Here is a 16,089-nt window from a genome sequence, read left to right as displayed (position 1 = left end):
AGGTCCAAGGGACTCTGAAGAGTCTTCTCCAACACCACAGTTCAAAAGCATCAATTCTTCGGCGCTCAGCCTTCTTCACAGTCCAACTCTCACATCATACATGACCACTGGAAAAACCATAGCCTTGACTAGACGGACCTTGCTGCTGCTGCTGCTAAGTCGCTTCAGTCATGTCTGACCCTGTGTGACCCCAGAGATGGCAGCCCACCAGGCTCCCCCGTCCCTGGGATTCTCCAGGCAAGAACACTGGAGTGGGTTGCCATTTCCTTCTCCAATGCATGAAAGTGAAAAGTCAAAGTGAAGCTGCTCAGGCCTGTACCCGACTCCTAGCGACCCCATGGACAGCAGCCTACCAGGTTCCTCCGTCCATGGGATTTTCCAGGCAAGAGTACTGGAGTGGGGTGCCATTGCCTTAGATCCTTCTAAAAAAAATCGTTACCCATTTGTAAAAGAATTGGCCAACAGAATCCATTTGTACACCAGTTTTGTTTTGCTTATAAATTGAAAGTCGCTGAGTCACGTCCGACTCTTTGTGACCCTGTGGACGAAACAGTCCATGGAATTCTCCAGGCCAGAATACCAGAGTGGGTAGCATTTCCATTCTCCAGGGATCGAACCCAGGTCTCCCACATTACAGGTGGATTCTTTACCAGCTGAGTCACAAAGGAAGCCTTTTTTGTAAAGGGCATGGGTAACTACTATTTCCTCAGAAATCTTCATAAATTGACCTGCTCATCCTAAACGTGTAAAGTATAAATAGCGGGTTTGTAGACACTCTTATCAGAGAAGAAAAGACAGATGAAAGTTGATGAGCGAATCCCCACCGTAGCCCCTGATACAGTCAAACCGACCTATTGCAATAATGCTGGATCTAAAGTTGTGACAGGTACTTACTGACGGGCTGTTTTTGCTGTGTTGTGCTTGTGCTATTTTACTGTTGGCAAAGCTACTTTCATGTTTTAAAAATTATAGAAATAATGCATATGTGTGATAGGAAAATTCAAAAATTCAGTTAAGTATAAAGAATATAAAAATCACTTGTAATCTTACTAGATTAATTGATTTTTTTTTTTGCATTGTAGTGTATATTCCTTTATACTTTTTAGTGTATATCTACTTACATTTTTTATTTAAAGAAGGATTCATCATGGTAGTAACATTTACACTTCTTTTTGTTGTCCATAGGAAAAGACAGAGTCTCTGATACAGCAATACGAAGCCATTAGTCTGCTCAATTCAGAGCGTTACGCACGCCTGGAGCGGGCACAGGTCTTGGTGAACCAGTTTTGGGAAACTTATGAGGAACTCAGCCCCTGGATTGAGGAGACTCGGGCTCTCATAGCACAGTTGCCTCCTCCGGCTATTGATCATGAGCAGCTCAGGCAGCAGCAAGAGGAGATGAGGGTAAGGAGCATGCCAAGTTTTATTTAATTGCACAACTGGAGATGGTCTGCACAGTTTGAGAAACAGCCTGTTTATGAGTACCTAACAAGTGTAAGTCTGTTTTGAAGTTAATTCTTAACCCATTAGAATTTCTTTGCACAGTAAAAATACATATCTGAAATATTTCCTTTGTTCTTTAATGTGAATCAGTTAAAGAATGAGATTATGGAGATGTCAGGAATGTGAGTATTAACAGAAGTAAACAAAGCACCACATGAAAATCAAGGGAACTTAAAATCTTTCCAGCATCAACAGAGTGTTCTCAGACTTGGGTGTGGTTGGGTGGCCTTTTTCCTTGTGGTTAGGCCCCAGCTGGAGTGAGAGCCCCAACTCAGGAATGTCAGAAAGCAATTTGCTGCAGAGACTTAAGATGAAAGGAAAATTTGTAGACACTTCAGCTGATGGTATTACCATCAAAGATGGTTTTTTAATGTTTATTTTATTTGTATATGGCTTGTGCTTACTCCTATCTCTGTATTCCTATAACAGGGAGATTGAACTGGAAGTAGCCAGCCGTAGAGTCAAGGAGCAGTTGGATTCCCAGAAATATTATTTGTAGTTTGTCCTGTTTAGTGTCTCCCAGTCCGCACAGGGAGACGGACATTAAATCTTTGAGACTGCAGTGAAATACAGAGAAGTACTTATAAGTGCAGAAGGCAGTGAGATACTTTTGTTTTGAGGGCAAGAGTGAGGGAGGCTGTCTCTGGGAAGCTTCTTGGGTGGCGGAATATCTGAACTGGCTTTTAAAAATCAAGGGTATTAGAGTCAGTGCCCTAAGACTTAGATTTCGCCCCCTCCATAAATGGTGAGATGTTGGGACTTGCTGGATTTTAGCGATTTAGTTTGTTCCATTGGTATGAGCTCTGATCACAGAATTTAAACAAACAAACTGGTATAAAAAGACTCACTTTATTTTAATCCATGTTTTTTTACATAGCAACTGAGGGAATCCATTGCTGAACACAAACCTCATATTGATAAACTGCTAAAGATAGGCCCTCAACTGAAGGAGCTAAACCCTGAAGAGGGGCAAATGGTGGAAGAAAAATACCAGAAAGCAGAAAACACATATGCCCAAATAAAAGAGGAGGTGCGCCAGCGGGCCCTGGCTCTGGACGAGGCTATTTCCCAGTCGGCTCAGGTATGTCTGTGTCTTAAACTCATATAACCTTCAGCTGTCCTTTAGTCTAAGCAGGAGGCTCTGTATCAGTATGTCCCTATGCCCAGGAATGTCCAGACCATGTATGCTGGTGATACATTATCAAGAGACTGGGAGCCTTTGCCCATTTGCATTTTTATCCCAGGAAGCATTGGTTATACTGACAACTAGGAGGAGGGTGAAATGCATCTTGGCTGGTGTATCAATTGTCTGTATGGTTTTCTTGAAAACTTGATATCGTGGTGATCCTTTAACAGAGGTGATTTTGGGTAAATTCATCTTGAAGCAACAAATACCTCAAGTGAAGTCAGATTGCTATTGGACCTGTTGCTTTCAAGATGTAGACAGCACGTTCATTTTCCTACTCAAGAGGCCACCAGCTTGCTCCTCGTTCAGAGAAAGATACTTGACTAGGGAGAAGTTAGAGCCAAGGAGAAACAAGCCACCAGCAGTGGAGTTTAAAGCATGTAACTACATACTTTTCAACTAATATATTACTGTTATGTCTGGGTAATTTATTCCTATGTTTAGTCAATATTCTTGGTTAATATTTGTACTTACTCAAGTTTCTCCCCCACCTTCCGTCCCATCTCTCACTCACATTGTGGAATGTGTTACTTTGTGTTGTTGCTGCCTGCTCCTGTCTTCCCCACATCGTCACATTTCATTGTTGTGTTGACTGCGCCCACCATTACAGATTACAGAGGTAAGGTACCCACCCCCATTGGGATTAGGGTGTTCTTATGAAGCTGAGAATTGAGAGGGTTATTTACAAGGAAACTTGCCTTAACTTTAGTGGTATAAATTTTACTAATGCAGTCTATTGTACCAGTTTCATTTGGGGCATAACCTATAAGTGAGGGAGTGATGGGAAGGGATTTTGTTTACCTTGTTATTTCCTATATGACATTTAACAGTTGGTGAGCCTTATTCTGGTTAATGAATCCAGAGTTGGCTTTAGGGGGCAGGCTTATCTATTTTGCTCCCTTTTCTCCCCTCTCTGCTTCATATTATAAATCACAACTTTACAATTATAGATATGTTATAAAACATATAGAAAAGTGGAAAGAGTAGTTGTTCTCTTGGAATAAGGTTAGATTTGACCTTCCCCAATTATCTTTCATCATGCCAACATTTTCCTTTCTCACTATTACATCCGGTGGGTTGTTGAATTGCATGCCATGGTACTTTTAAACTCCAAGTCATGTAGCATATTGAGTTCCCCATCCATTTACACAGTTGGTGGAGGGCATCTAACTTGTTGGTCTAATCTGTTGCATGCAGCTGTCATCTGAGATGTTGACACACTGACTCTCACTGGTTCCATAGTCTTGTCCCTTTTTCATCACGTTAGTTGGAATAGGGAAACTATTGTAGCACCGTTAACAATGTGAGTTGATTTTTGGTATATGAAGTAATAGCTTTTTGAGTCATCAAATACTTTTCTGATGGTCCAGCTCTAGTGTACTGTACCCAAAATGGTTTCTTAGCCACAGCCAACACTTGACAGTCCTAGGGCTAGTTTGAGCACAGGTTTTATCCTAAACAGGAGTAAATATATACACTGGCTTTAATCCCTAACGTTTTCCCCAGAAGTGTGATGCAGTACTGCTGTGATGGCTAATGGTCCAATATTTGTTTAGTTCCATGATAAAATTGAGCCCATGTTGGAAACTCTGGAGAGTCTTTCCTCTCGCCTGCGAATGCCACCGCTGATTCCTGCTGAAGTGGACAAGATCAGAGAGTGCATCAGCGAGAACAAGAGTGCCACCGTGGAGCTGGAAAAACTGCAGCCATCCTTCGAGGCCCTGAAGCGCCGTGGAGAAGAACTCATTGGGCGATCTCAAGGAGCTGACAAGGATCTGGCTGCAAAAGGTGCTTGATTAATAATTTGTTTTAAAAAATCTTAAATTCTAAGCTATGGTTACCTCCAGCATCCCACCAGATGTATTTCATTGAATGCAAAGACAGTACCCAAGTAATGAGTATTCTACAAATCATTTAGAATTCAGAACACATCTCTCCTTTGAAACAAGATTACAGTTGGTAGTTAGATTCCCAGGCCAGGAAACAAGTGCTCCTTTACCCACTTAATATGAGGAAACAGCTGTACCAATAGTGGGAAGAACATAGCTACCTTTTATACAATTTCCATGGGAAACATACCAGGTTCCACACAGAATACTAGAAATAGAGTTTTCATCCAAGCCCCTTTATAAGCGTCTTAGCAATACTTTTTTAACAGAGAACTCATTTCCACATTACCTCTGTGATCTCTTTATGTGGGAGGCCAACACAAGTGGAAAAAGAGAATATGGAAATAATAAAGTTAAGATAGAAAATTCTCTTTCAGTAATGTATTTTTAGAGCCTTTTAAAGTATCATTTCAGTGAAAGTACGAGGATTAGATCTAATATCTGATGAGGCTGATCGCAGCCCTTAGAGAAGTCTTGCTCACTCTCCTATCCCCTCTCAGAGATCCAGGACAAGTTGGATCAAATGGTGTTCTTCTGGGAGGACATCAAAGCTCGGGCAGAAGAGCGAGAGATTAAATTCCTCGATGTCCTTGAGCTAGCAGAGAAGTTCTGGTATGACATGGCAGCCCTCCTCACCACTATCAAAGATACCCAGGACATCGTGCATGACTTGGAAAGCCCTGGCATTGACCCATCCATCATCAAGCAACAGGTTGAAGCTGCCGAGGTAAGAAAACAAAACCTCTTCCAGGAAAGCGCGTTAGCCAAGTATGTTGTGTTAGCTGCTTAGCCGGGCTGAGTGCCTTAAAAGTTGTTTTTTTTTTTTTCTTGTTTTTTTTTTTAAGTTTAATAGTATGCCTTTATACTTGGGGTATGGGGCTCATTATAGTAAATTTCTTTCTTTTTTTAGTGTACAGGCTTTACCACTTGTGTAGGTACATGCAGTCACCCGTTGTGATACACAGCAGATCCGTCACACAAAAGCTCTGTCATCAGTTTTAAACTTAACAATTCAAATTATTAGAATGTGCTTCAAAAATCTGGGTTTGCTTTCATTTCTGAATTTAGTCCTCACTTTGGTGTACCTTATTTCTCGATTAATGTTGAAAAATAGGAAATAGAAAAGAAAATAAACTCTGGACTTACCATCCATACTTTGACATACCTTTGTTTAGTATTTGGGTGGAGCTTAGTTTTTATTAAATGCATTTCTTACCTCATCTTGTCCATTTAGGACAAGCCAAGATAGTCTTGATATTCTGTATTCTTTCTCTTATGTCTCTTTTATGTCGGCCGTTTTCCACCTCCTTACCTCTGTCATTGACAATCCACGAACCAATTTTTAGAATCTGGCACAGAACTGACTTTCTTCAGGACTGTATAGTCTAGTATTCCTATTTTGCACATCTCCCAGCTCTTAAATTTGTGACTTATACTCTTATTTTATCCTTGTTGATATCCTTCTCCATTATAGACTTCTGATTATAGATTATAATCTCTGCAGACCTTTGCTAAAATTATTGATGCTCATTGCGCCTTTCTCAAATTATTTTATATATTTAATGTTAATATTTAAAAACATATTTGATGTATGTATTAGAAAAATAACCAGACTGTGAAGCTCCACTATTTAGGTGAGTGAAATGTTGAGAACACTGAAAGACTTTAATGAAATTGATCATTCTGTGTGGCATCTGCTCTTGATGGGGTATAAATTACATTTGCAAAGTTTGGGAAGTTCTGTTCCTCTTTCTGTTTTAGCTAATGTTCTGTTCATTTTCATGTAGACTATTAAGGAAGAGACAGATGGTCTGCATGAGGAATTGGAGTTTATTCGAATCCTTGGAGCAGATTTGATTTTTGCCTGCGGAGAAACTGAGAAGCCGGAAGTGAAGAAGAGCATTGATGAGGTGTGGAGAAGTGGACAGGGGGTTCAGGTGAAACATGAGCGGACTCACACCAAGAGTGGGGTGAATTGGGGAATCTGATTGACTGTTTTTCCCCTAGATGAACAATGCCTGGGAGAACTTAAACAAAACATGGAGAGAGAGGCTGGAAAAGCTTGAGGATGCCATGCAAGCCGCTGTGCAGTACCAGGACACTCTTCAGGTGAGAGGCCGAGAGTGACCACTGCGGAAACACAGGTGCTGTGGTTTCTCTGTCCGTCGTGAGTGGGTCACCTTCCCAGGACTGCAGCATTCTCAAACCAGAGGTGCTCGCGCTGTATTTCTAGCTGGTTTCCCACTTCTAATGAGGAAAGTTCTGACATCAGAAGCTTAGGCTTCTTACCATGCTTTTCTTTGCGTGCTTATCATATAATTTATCCTCGTGGAGGCTATAGAGTGAAGCTGGCCTTGCTGTCAAAGTCATTGCTTGTTAGAAATTCCAAACCCAGGTTGTCCTGAAGCACAGTGTGGCACGATAGCTGTGGCACATCGTGGGCTTGCTAGCTGGCTGTGAGACGTTGGTGTTTTATTTATTTATTTTTTCATATTTAGCTTTTCCAAATTGTAGTTTATTTTGGACATTATTCCAGTCATGTTGGCTTCATTCTTAAGTCTCCATATTACTGAAGTAAAGATCATTATCTCTATCTCTTTCCCCAACTTCAGTGCACAAACAGCATAAGGTACTTTGATTTAACTCTGTTTAGCAGAGATGATGCTAATTGTCTCGTGATTTCTCATATTTTTGTTTTTTGACTGCTTATTTGTATTTTTTTTTATTTTAGGCTATGTTTGACTGGCTAGATAACACTGTGATTAAACTCTGCACAATGCCCCCTGTCGGCACCGACCTCAACACTGTTAAAGATCAGTTAAATGAAATGAAGGTTTGTACCTGGGAACGGTTTTTGAAGGAGGATTGCTTCTTTTTTGGTTTTGTCTGTTTTGGTTGGGTGGCAAGTTGTCTTGTTCTCGGCTGTGCTCAGTCTTCGTTGCTGTGCGCCGTCTTTCTCCAGTTGCTGTGAGTGGGGACTGGCTACAGTCCAGCTGCAGTGTGCAGCTTCTCATCGTGGCTTCTCTTGTTGCGGAGCACAGACTTCAGTTTTTAGTGGTGCACAGGCTTACCTGCCCTGTGGCATGTGGAATCTTCTCACACCAAGGATCAAACACATGTCCCCTGCACTGGCAGGCGGACTCTTAACCACCGGGCCACCAGAGAAGTCCCATTTTAGCTTTTAAAGACTTGTTGTGCTGTTAACATTTAGTATGTCTTTGGTAGGAGTTCAAAGTGGAAGTTTACCAACAGCAAATTGAGATGGAGAAGCTCAATCACCAGGGTGAACTAATGTTAAAGAAAGCTACTGACGAAACGGACAGAGATATTATCCGAGAACCCCTGACAGAACTCAAACACCTCTGGGAGAACCTGGGTGAGAAAATTGCTCACAGACAGGTAAGGCAGATGGCAGAGCGCGTCACGTGGACCACTGTCTACTGCTACCTAATTTCCTAACAAACCTTCCCTTCATATCATTTTCTGAGTAGCATAAGCTGGAAGGTGCTCTCTTGGCCCTTGGCCAGTTCCAACATGCCTTAGAGGAACTAATGAGCTGGCTGACTCACACTGAGGAGTTGCTGGATGCTCAGAGACCAGTAAGTGGAGACCCAAAAGTCATTGAAGTTGAGCTCGCAAAGCACCATGTAAGTATTGTCGTTTTTTATCTCTAAGCCTATTGGTTTGAGATCGGGTACTGCCACCAGAAGCTTTTTGGTGTTGTGCATACCTTAGAAAGCCAGGCTTAATGATACCTGTAGAGATAAATTATGTTGTTCAACATTTTTTAGGTTCTAAAAAATGATGTTCTGGCCCATCAAGCCACAGTGGAAACAGTCAACAAAGCTGGCAATGAGCTTCTTGAGTCTAGTGCTGGAGACGATGCCAGCAGCTTAAGGAGCCGTTTGGAAACCATGAACCAGTGCTGGGAGTCAGTGTTACAAAAGACAGAGGAGAGGGAGCAGCAGCTTCAGTCGACTCTGCAGCAGGTACACGCTCCGTCCACTAACCAGCTCCGTCAGTGCCCCGTGGAGCTGTGCACATGACATTTGGAAGAAAGTGCATCTCAGTCAACAGAAGGAAAGCAGTTTGGTGTAGAACCGCCTGCCTTGAGAGGAAGGTCAATTCTCTGCTAGACTTGTCTGGAAAGAACAGCTTTTAATGGGGTCATTCTTTTTGGATTAGTTTATGGTCCAGTGCCTCTCCATCTCCTACTCAAAGTTAGGAGATCATTGCTGTGACAAACCTTGTCCACAGATCAGGCTATTTCTTGGATCAAGTCAGGTCCCTCCATATCCAAATTCAGCAGTACCTTAGTCAGTTCATCAGGTTGTATCAGACATCTCTGTGTTACAGCGAGGCCTGAAGGATTCTGCTGAGTTGTAAAAATATGTTGGCCCTGTGCTCATCCAGCAACAGAGCAACCCTGCCTGAGAGCAGCGCCCAATGCCTCCCTTAAAAATTCCTTGTGTGATCATTTAGAGAGTTTACTTTGGAAACTAGAATTGACTGCTGACCTTTCTGATGTCTTTTCTCAAAAGGCCCAGGGTTTCCATAGTGAAATTGAAGATTTCCTCTTGGATCTGACTAGAATGGAGACCCAGCTTTCTGCATCGAAGCCCACAGGAGGACTTCCTGAAACAGCCAGGGAACAACTTGATACACACATGGTAATAGATTTCTTGAAGTTGATCACAGGCATCCCATATTCAGTAGCTCCTTTATGAAGTCACAGAGACGTGTATCTGGGAGTCTACCGAGTAGTACACTTTTACTGATAAAATAGTGCTGGGGGGCTGCTGCGTATATACAGGTTTCTAACATTCTATGATAGGCAGCAGTAGCAACGGGGAAGAATTGGCAAGAAATACCCTGGTGAGCTGGCAAATTTCAAGTTAATCAGATTGTCTGATACAATATTGATTTGAAAGTGAAAGCATCAAGAAGACAAATACCTAACACAGACATGGTGGTATTTAAGAAAAAGACTACTGGGGCTTCCCTGGTGGTCCAGTGGTTAAGACTCCACACTTCCACTGTAGGGGCCACAGGTTCAATCTGTGGTTGGGGAACTAAGATCCTGCTTGCCCATGCAGCACAGCCAAAAAAATGAAAAAAAAAGCGGGGGAAAGAAAAGAAAAAGACATCTTAGTAGGGGACGGTTTAGGGAAATCCAATAGAAACTGACAATGTTTTAAGAAAGTGTCCGAGAACAAAAGGCAATGTAATTTCTAGGCAAATCCCTCAGGAAAAGGAGAAATAAATTATTGGGGTCCATTTTTGTGGTCACTGGTCCTTAAAAAATTCTGTTGGTGACAAAATTATCTTTATGTTAAGGAAGAATGGTGGGTTTCACTCCCTAATTGTTCATCAGTTGAATCTAAAAGGAAGGATTTTAATCCAAATGAGACCTTCCTCAGCTTTTCCAAACTATGCTCGTACATCTGTGTGGGGTGTCTTTGAAGAAATTGGCATTATTGACCTCTTTCTTGCTCTTTCTTATAGGAACTCTATTCCCAGCTCAAAGCCAAGGAAGAGACTTACAATCAGCTGCTTGACAAGGGCAGGCTAATGCTTCTCAGCCGTGATGACTCAGGATCCGGTTCAAAGACAGAACAGAGCGTGGCACTCTTGGAACAAAAGTGGCATGTGGTCAGCAGTAAGATGGAAGAGAGAAAGGTATCACCACAAAGTTCAGTCTGGTGACTGTTTAAGGAGTTTTCTTAATGATTGCATGCAGTTGTTAGCTAGTTTCTATGGAGGGTTCTTTAACACCCAGTTGCATTGTGACAGGCGAGCAGAACTGATATCCTCAGAATTGGCTTTGTGCTAATCAAGCCATCTTTTCTGCCTTTACATTTCTATTTTCCATCCATGTCAAGTTGCGTTGATGCTACTAGTTTCTGCTGATACTTGCTTTTATAATATTTATAATACTGCGTCCCTTTTCTGCATCTACCAGTTAAGGCACTGCTCAGCGATGGACTGTATATTCCATCTACTTAAAAATAGGTTTTATTGGAGTTGGTGACTTGAGAATGGGAGGTTAGGAACGATACGCAGGGAGTATCATGAATAATTCCTCACAAGGAATTTGATTTCTAGTTACCAAAATTCACGAACAATAAATCATATGGCCTTGTCCTACTCTTCCTCAAAAATCAAATTGTCTTCAAAAGAAAAGTGATCAGAGATCAAGGCATTTTCCCCCAAACAGTATTTTTTATGAATACAGAGTTTTAGGATATCACTCTGCACACAGTTTCTGTGCTGGGCAAATGAAACATTAAATATGTGTCCAAATCCATTGAACATCCATTGAACAAACAGTTATCAGGCTTGTTTGTACTAGGCACTGTGCTAGGTGTACAGTGGAAACGTAAAGACGTGAACTCTGTCATCGTGAACTTGAATGGGCAGAAAGAAAGAGACCACATACTCACATTATAAATTAACGTTTTGAGAGAAGCATTAATTTACTAGAATCCTTCTAGTGTGGGGGTCTGGTAACTTTGTTACATGAAAAATGGACAGAGGACCCGAGTATATGGCTATGTTCTAATTCTTGGACGGGCTCTTGTTTATAATTCCTACTGAATGTAGAACTCATTAAAGAAACCAAGGTAGATTCTGACTCATCATCAGCAAGTTTCTACAGGGTTTTCCTAACAGTGGAGCAAGTAGCCTCGAGGAATACAGTTTTGACCCTTGAACAACATAGGTTTGAGCTACGTGGGTCCACTTGTGTGCAGAATTTTTTTCCCCTGCGCTGAATATGTCTACAGTACTACACGATCCCTAGTTGATTGATTAATCTTTGGATTCAGAACCATGGATATGGAAGGCTGACTATAAAGTTACACGTGGATTTTCAACTTTTCAAAGGATTGATGCCCTTAAACCTGTGTTGTTGAGGGGTCAACTGTAGTTGGTGAACTGATCAAACGAAGGCTAGCTATCAAAGATATCATTTTTGATTTTGCAAGAACATTACATTGCAGAATTGCTGAACTTAAGCTCTGCTAAAGACTATGTAGATAAAGTGATGTGGAAAGATTTCCTGCCATCTGGGAACTTGCAGTGTATTGACTTCTAAACATTTCTTTGATAGAATTGAGGTAGATTTTGTTTTTCTACTTTTTTTTTTATATTGAGTCTGCGTTTTTGTAGCATTCATTGTAGTGTTTGGGGCGGGGGGCAGCTGATGTTTTTTACTGGCGTTACTTCCCATCATCTGGGAAATTAGTCTGGCCCAGTCAACTCCCCTCTCTCCCAGCCTGCTCTAGGGGAACGGCACGGGGCGGGAGGCCGCCTTCTGCAGCATGCTGCAGCCAGGCCCTCCCGCAGAGGAAAGGGGCACTCAGTGGCCGTGCCGACCCTGCATCTGGATCCAGCAGTGGGGACGGGTGGCAGCACTCCTGGAACCTCCCTGCCCGGGTGGTGCAGGCTCTAGGCCGCTGGAGTGGCCAGTCCAGGCAGGCCTCAGTTTGCCCTCCTCCAGAGCACTGCCCTGCTCCCCCAGTAGACACCAGGCACTTATTTTCTGACTGGGCCAGGGGTAGGGGAGGGGTCTGGGTGAACCCACAGCTACCTCCAGCCTTTTTTTGCAGAGGCTTCAGAGACCACCCTGCTTCCAAAAGTTAAAGTCTGGCCTCTAACTGTAGCCAGGCTAAACCCTGGAGACATTGCCCAAAGATAAGCAGGGGTCAGGAGGGGAAACAGGGGTGTTGGAGGAATAGGGTGGGTTGAGTTTTACAATGCTTTTGTTTGTTGTTTAGCCGCTAAGTCCTATGGGACTCTTTTGCGACTCATCGACTATAGCCTGCTAGGCTCCTCTGTCCATAGAATGTCCCAGGCAAGAATACTGGAGTGAGTTGCCATTTCCTTCTCCATATAGTATTTGTTAGGTTACAGAAGTAACCTGAAAATGCCAAGAGGAAGGTAAAAAGCATTCATAAGCCAGTTAATAGTAATGAACGTTTTTATTATGTTGCTGGTGTTTCTTTCTGTGAGAATTCTGTATATATTCATTTTTAACAACCTGTCATTATCCTGTTTTGCCCACCTGATAGATGGGCCAGAGTCAAAGGCCATCATCCAGGTGTTCTGGGTGGAAGTCTCTGAGCTTGCAGGCTAAAATGGGGATGTATTCATGGAGAAATAGCATGCACCCTGAATGAAGCACTGTTTTTGTCATCCTGATTTAGATAAAAATGACTAAAAATTTACATCTAATGTTGTCACATTTTTACTTGAAATATTCTGACCTTTATTGCCTTTGTTGCTTGTAGCATAAGCATGTTTCACACTCAGACATTTTCAAGTGCCATATTTTCTGAAACGTATTTAAACAGAAAGCATTGCAGTGAGCATCTTCATCACAGTGAAGTGCTTTTCATTTAGTTGTTTTTATGTCACAAAAAGGACATTAAAGGAAACTGAGACTTTGCCCCAAGCGGGTTGGAGAGCCTGCAGCTGTCACCACTAAAGGGTCTGTTCTCTTACAGTCCCTGAGTGGCGTGAATGGCGTTATTCCTGTGCTTTAATGTCCCAGGAAGTGGGGATCAGTGTCCCGGCAAATGGGGAATGGCAGAGAAAGCAACTTAGCTGCAAACTGTGCTCTTGCCTTTTCCAGTTACAGTTGTCTGAGTTTCAGACACTAGCATTCAAAATGTCCCCTTCTTTGCAAACAGGGCATGTTTGGAGGTTGATTAAATGAGGCTTCCTTCTTAGAAGTCATTTCATTTGGTGTACAATTCACGTCTTTGTCCTTGAAGCTATAATTCCTGAATTCTGTACTTGTCTTTTTGTGTGTGTGCATGGCACCTGAAAATTTAGTCAAAGCTGGAAGAGGCCCTCAACCTGGCAACAGAATTCCAGAATTCCCTGCAAGAATTTATCAACTGGCTCACTCTAGCAGAGCAGAGTTTAAACATCGCTTCTCCTCCCAGCCTGATTCTAAACACTGTCCTTTCCCAGATAGAGGAGCATAAGGTAACAATGGCATTACAATTCCCCCTTGCTTTTACAAGTGCCAATTGAAAATGATGCTCCTTGATCTTAGCTCCAGTTTAAAAACAGCAATATTTTCTCCTCAGGTGTTTGCTAATGAAGTAAATGCTCATCGAGACCAGATCATTGAGCTGGATCAAACTGGCAATCAGTTAAAGTTCCTTAGCCAAAAACAGGACGTTGTTTTGATCAAAAATTTGCTGGTTAGCGTCCAGTCTCGATGGGAGAAGGTTGTCCAGCGATCTATTGAAAGAGGGCGATCGCTGGATGATGCCAGAAAGCGGGCAAAACAAGTAAGTTGTAAGAGAAAGATACCAGTTTACTGAACAACCTTGGGCTTCGTGTGTTGAGTTCAGATGAAAGTGCTGTGTGGTGTGCATGTCCATTCCTGTTACAACTTATTCTTCAATAATTTCAGTTCCATGAAGCTTGGAAAAAGCTGATTGATTGGCTGGAAGATGCGGAAAGTCACCTGGACTCAGAACTGGAGATATCCAACGACCCAGACAAAATTAAACTTCAGCTCTCCAAACATAAGGTACCTTGGCTCACTGCTCTTCATTCCTGAGCTTGGGATTCACTGACGTTTGTAGCTTGTTAAAAAAAGAAAAAGCTAAAACTTTTAGCTTGCTGAAAGAAAACTAATTGGTTAATGTTAAACAGTTAAGATCATAGAGCCAGCCTTCCATTTTGCATGTAGACAGTGTCTAACCATGACAATTGCTTATTTTAAATAAGAGTTCAAACAAAGTGACTGATGAGTAGCCAGCTAAAACTGTGGGCTTTTAGAAAAAGTCATGATCTGGTGTGTGTGGCACAAACAAAACCTTACGAATTTGTTCAGGGTAAGCTGTTGTTAATTTTAGTTCAAGACATAGTGACATTCATACTGTATCTGGTTACCACCTGAAAACTCAGTGTCATCTGACTTTCAGCATTTTTTTTTTCCTTTCTGAAAACAGGAGTTCCAGAAAACTCTTGGTGGCAAACAGCCTGTATATGATACCACAATTAGAACAGGCAGAGCACTGAAAGAGAAGACTTTGCTTCCTGATGACACTCAGAAACTTGACAACTTACTGGGAGAAGTCAGAGACAAATGGGATACTGTTTGTGGCAAGTCTGTGGAGAGGTGAGCATGAATGTCCCCTTCGTGGGTCTCTGTGTTATCCCAAAAGTAACCAGGAGACGGTACCAGATTCTGTAAAAATGATAATGAAGCTAATGCATCAGTGACAGTAGCTTCTTGGTATTTCCAATTAATTGAGTGACAAATTATGCATTAATCTGAGGAAAATATATTAAAATTATCTTACTTAAACTTGAAACTTACTGTATTACAAAGAGAGAAGCCTATAAAAATCAAGCCAACAATAGTATTAATAGATCTATGAATATATGTAAATCGCCAATTTGTAATGCCGGTAATTGTCTCACTGATTGTCTCTTGTGTTGAATGTTCTACAAAAGCCTCTGATAAAGTATCTCATTGAACCACCATGAGATTCACTCATCCTCATAACAACCACTGAGGTGGGGGTACTGTCCTCCCCCTTTTACAGATGAGGAAACAGTCATAAAGAGGTTTCTTGACTCCCCCATGCTCACTCAGCTGCTAAGTGGCAGAGCTGAGATTTGGTTCTAAAAGTTGTACTTTTATCCGCTTGTACCCACTATGCTATGTAAGCATTATGATAGCTCTATATTATTTGTACTCCCAATTTTTCAGATGAGGTGACTGAGTTTCAAAGAGATAACGAGACCCCCTAGAGTCTTACATGGAGAGTTAGGAGTTGAACTGCTGGCCCCAGGTCATTAACAGAACCTCACCCTCTGCTGGACTGGTGTAATGTAAATAAAAAGACCTCGGGTCATAGGGTGTGTCTATGTGTACGGCAACTGGACTCTTAAGATCCCGGAAGTGCATCTCTACTGTCACCTGTACTATGCTTAATCCATTTTTAAGAGTGGTTTACCTAAACATACCTAAAGATCTCTTAGTCACTTTTTATAATATTTCTGACTGTTCTGACACAGTGGTCTCTAGATAGAGTTCAAGCAGTGTTCCCTTTCAATGGCCAGAACTGTGGGCTGTTCATAAAAGGATCATTAAAATCAGTGAGGCTTATGTGCTTGTCTCAGGCAGCACAAGCTGGAGGAGGCCCTGCTGTTTTCGGGCCAATTCATGGACGCCCTGCAGGCCCTGGTTGACTGGCTGTACAAGGTCGAGCCGCAGCTGGCTGAGGACCAGCCTGTCCACGGAGACCTGGACCTCGTCATGAACCTCATGGACGCCCACAAGGTGAGGGGTGAGATCTGGGCTGTGTGGAGGGCGGAGCCATTGGGTCCCCATCCCTGCGTGCCTTCTGCTTGTGCTGCCCTCCTAAGGCTTCCCTAGAAAGAAAGTCGGAAAGAGCCTGTCTCTCTGCTTGTCAGAGAGGCGGCTCCTTGCTCTGTGTGTGTAAACAAACTGCTGCCGGGGTTCTGCATCAGTCACAA

At 42.3% G+C, this 16,089-nt stretch overlaps 1 protein-coding gene across 13 annotated transcripts in view; it reads left to right on the top strand.

Annotated features, from left to right (window-relative positions):
• MACF1 (microtubule-actin crosslinking factor 1) overlaps positions 1-16,089 on the top strand; it is a 342,575-nt gene that overhangs the window by 297,877 nt on the left and 28,609 nt on the right. For 12 of the 13 annotated variants that reach the window (XM_010862750.1, XM_010862749.1, XM_010862747.1 and 9 more), the window contains 18 exons: positions 1,186-1,404; positions 2,381-2,584; positions 3,300-3,308; positions 4,246-4,477; positions 5,079-5,305; positions 6,366-6,488; positions 6,586-6,687; positions 7,310-7,411; positions 7,804-7,977; positions 8,070-8,225; positions 8,370-8,567; positions 9,120-9,248; positions 10,084-10,257; positions 13,417-13,572; positions 13,677-13,883; positions 14,009-14,128; positions 14,553-14,722; positions 15,733-15,892. In XM_010862750.1, coding sequence (XP_010861052.1) covers positions 1,186-1,404; positions 2,381-2,584; positions 3,300-3,308; positions 4,246-4,477; positions 5,079-5,305; positions 6,366-6,488; positions 6,586-6,687; positions 7,310-7,411; positions 7,804-7,977; positions 8,070-8,225; positions 8,370-8,567; positions 9,120-9,248; positions 10,084-10,257; positions 13,417-13,572; positions 13,677-13,883; positions 14,009-14,128; positions 14,553-14,722; positions 15,733-15,892 — 2,862 coding nt within the window. The remainder of the gene's footprint in view (positions 1-1,185; positions 1,405-2,380; positions 2,585-3,299; positions 3,309-4,245; positions 4,478-5,078; positions 5,306-6,365; positions 6,489-6,585; positions 6,688-7,309; positions 7,412-7,803; positions 7,978-8,069; positions 8,226-8,369; positions 8,568-9,119; positions 9,249-10,083; positions 10,258-13,416; positions 13,573-13,676; positions 13,884-14,008; positions 14,129-14,552; positions 14,723-15,732; positions 15,893-16,089) is intronic. The other variant, XM_010862748.1, reaches the window with a different exon arrangement.

Source organism: Bison bison, unplaced genomic scaffold, assembly GCF_000754665.1.
Source record: "Bison bison bison isolate TAMUID 2011002044 unplaced genomic scaffold, Bison_UMD1.0 scf7180017864484, whole genome shotgun sequence".
In the NCBI taxonomy this organism is placed as follows: Eukaryota; Metazoa; Chordata; class Mammalia; order Artiodactyla; family Bovidae; genus Bison; species Bison bison.
The sequence above is the reverse complement of the archived record's forward strand: the minus strand, read 5'-3'. Positions and strand labels throughout refer to the sequence as shown.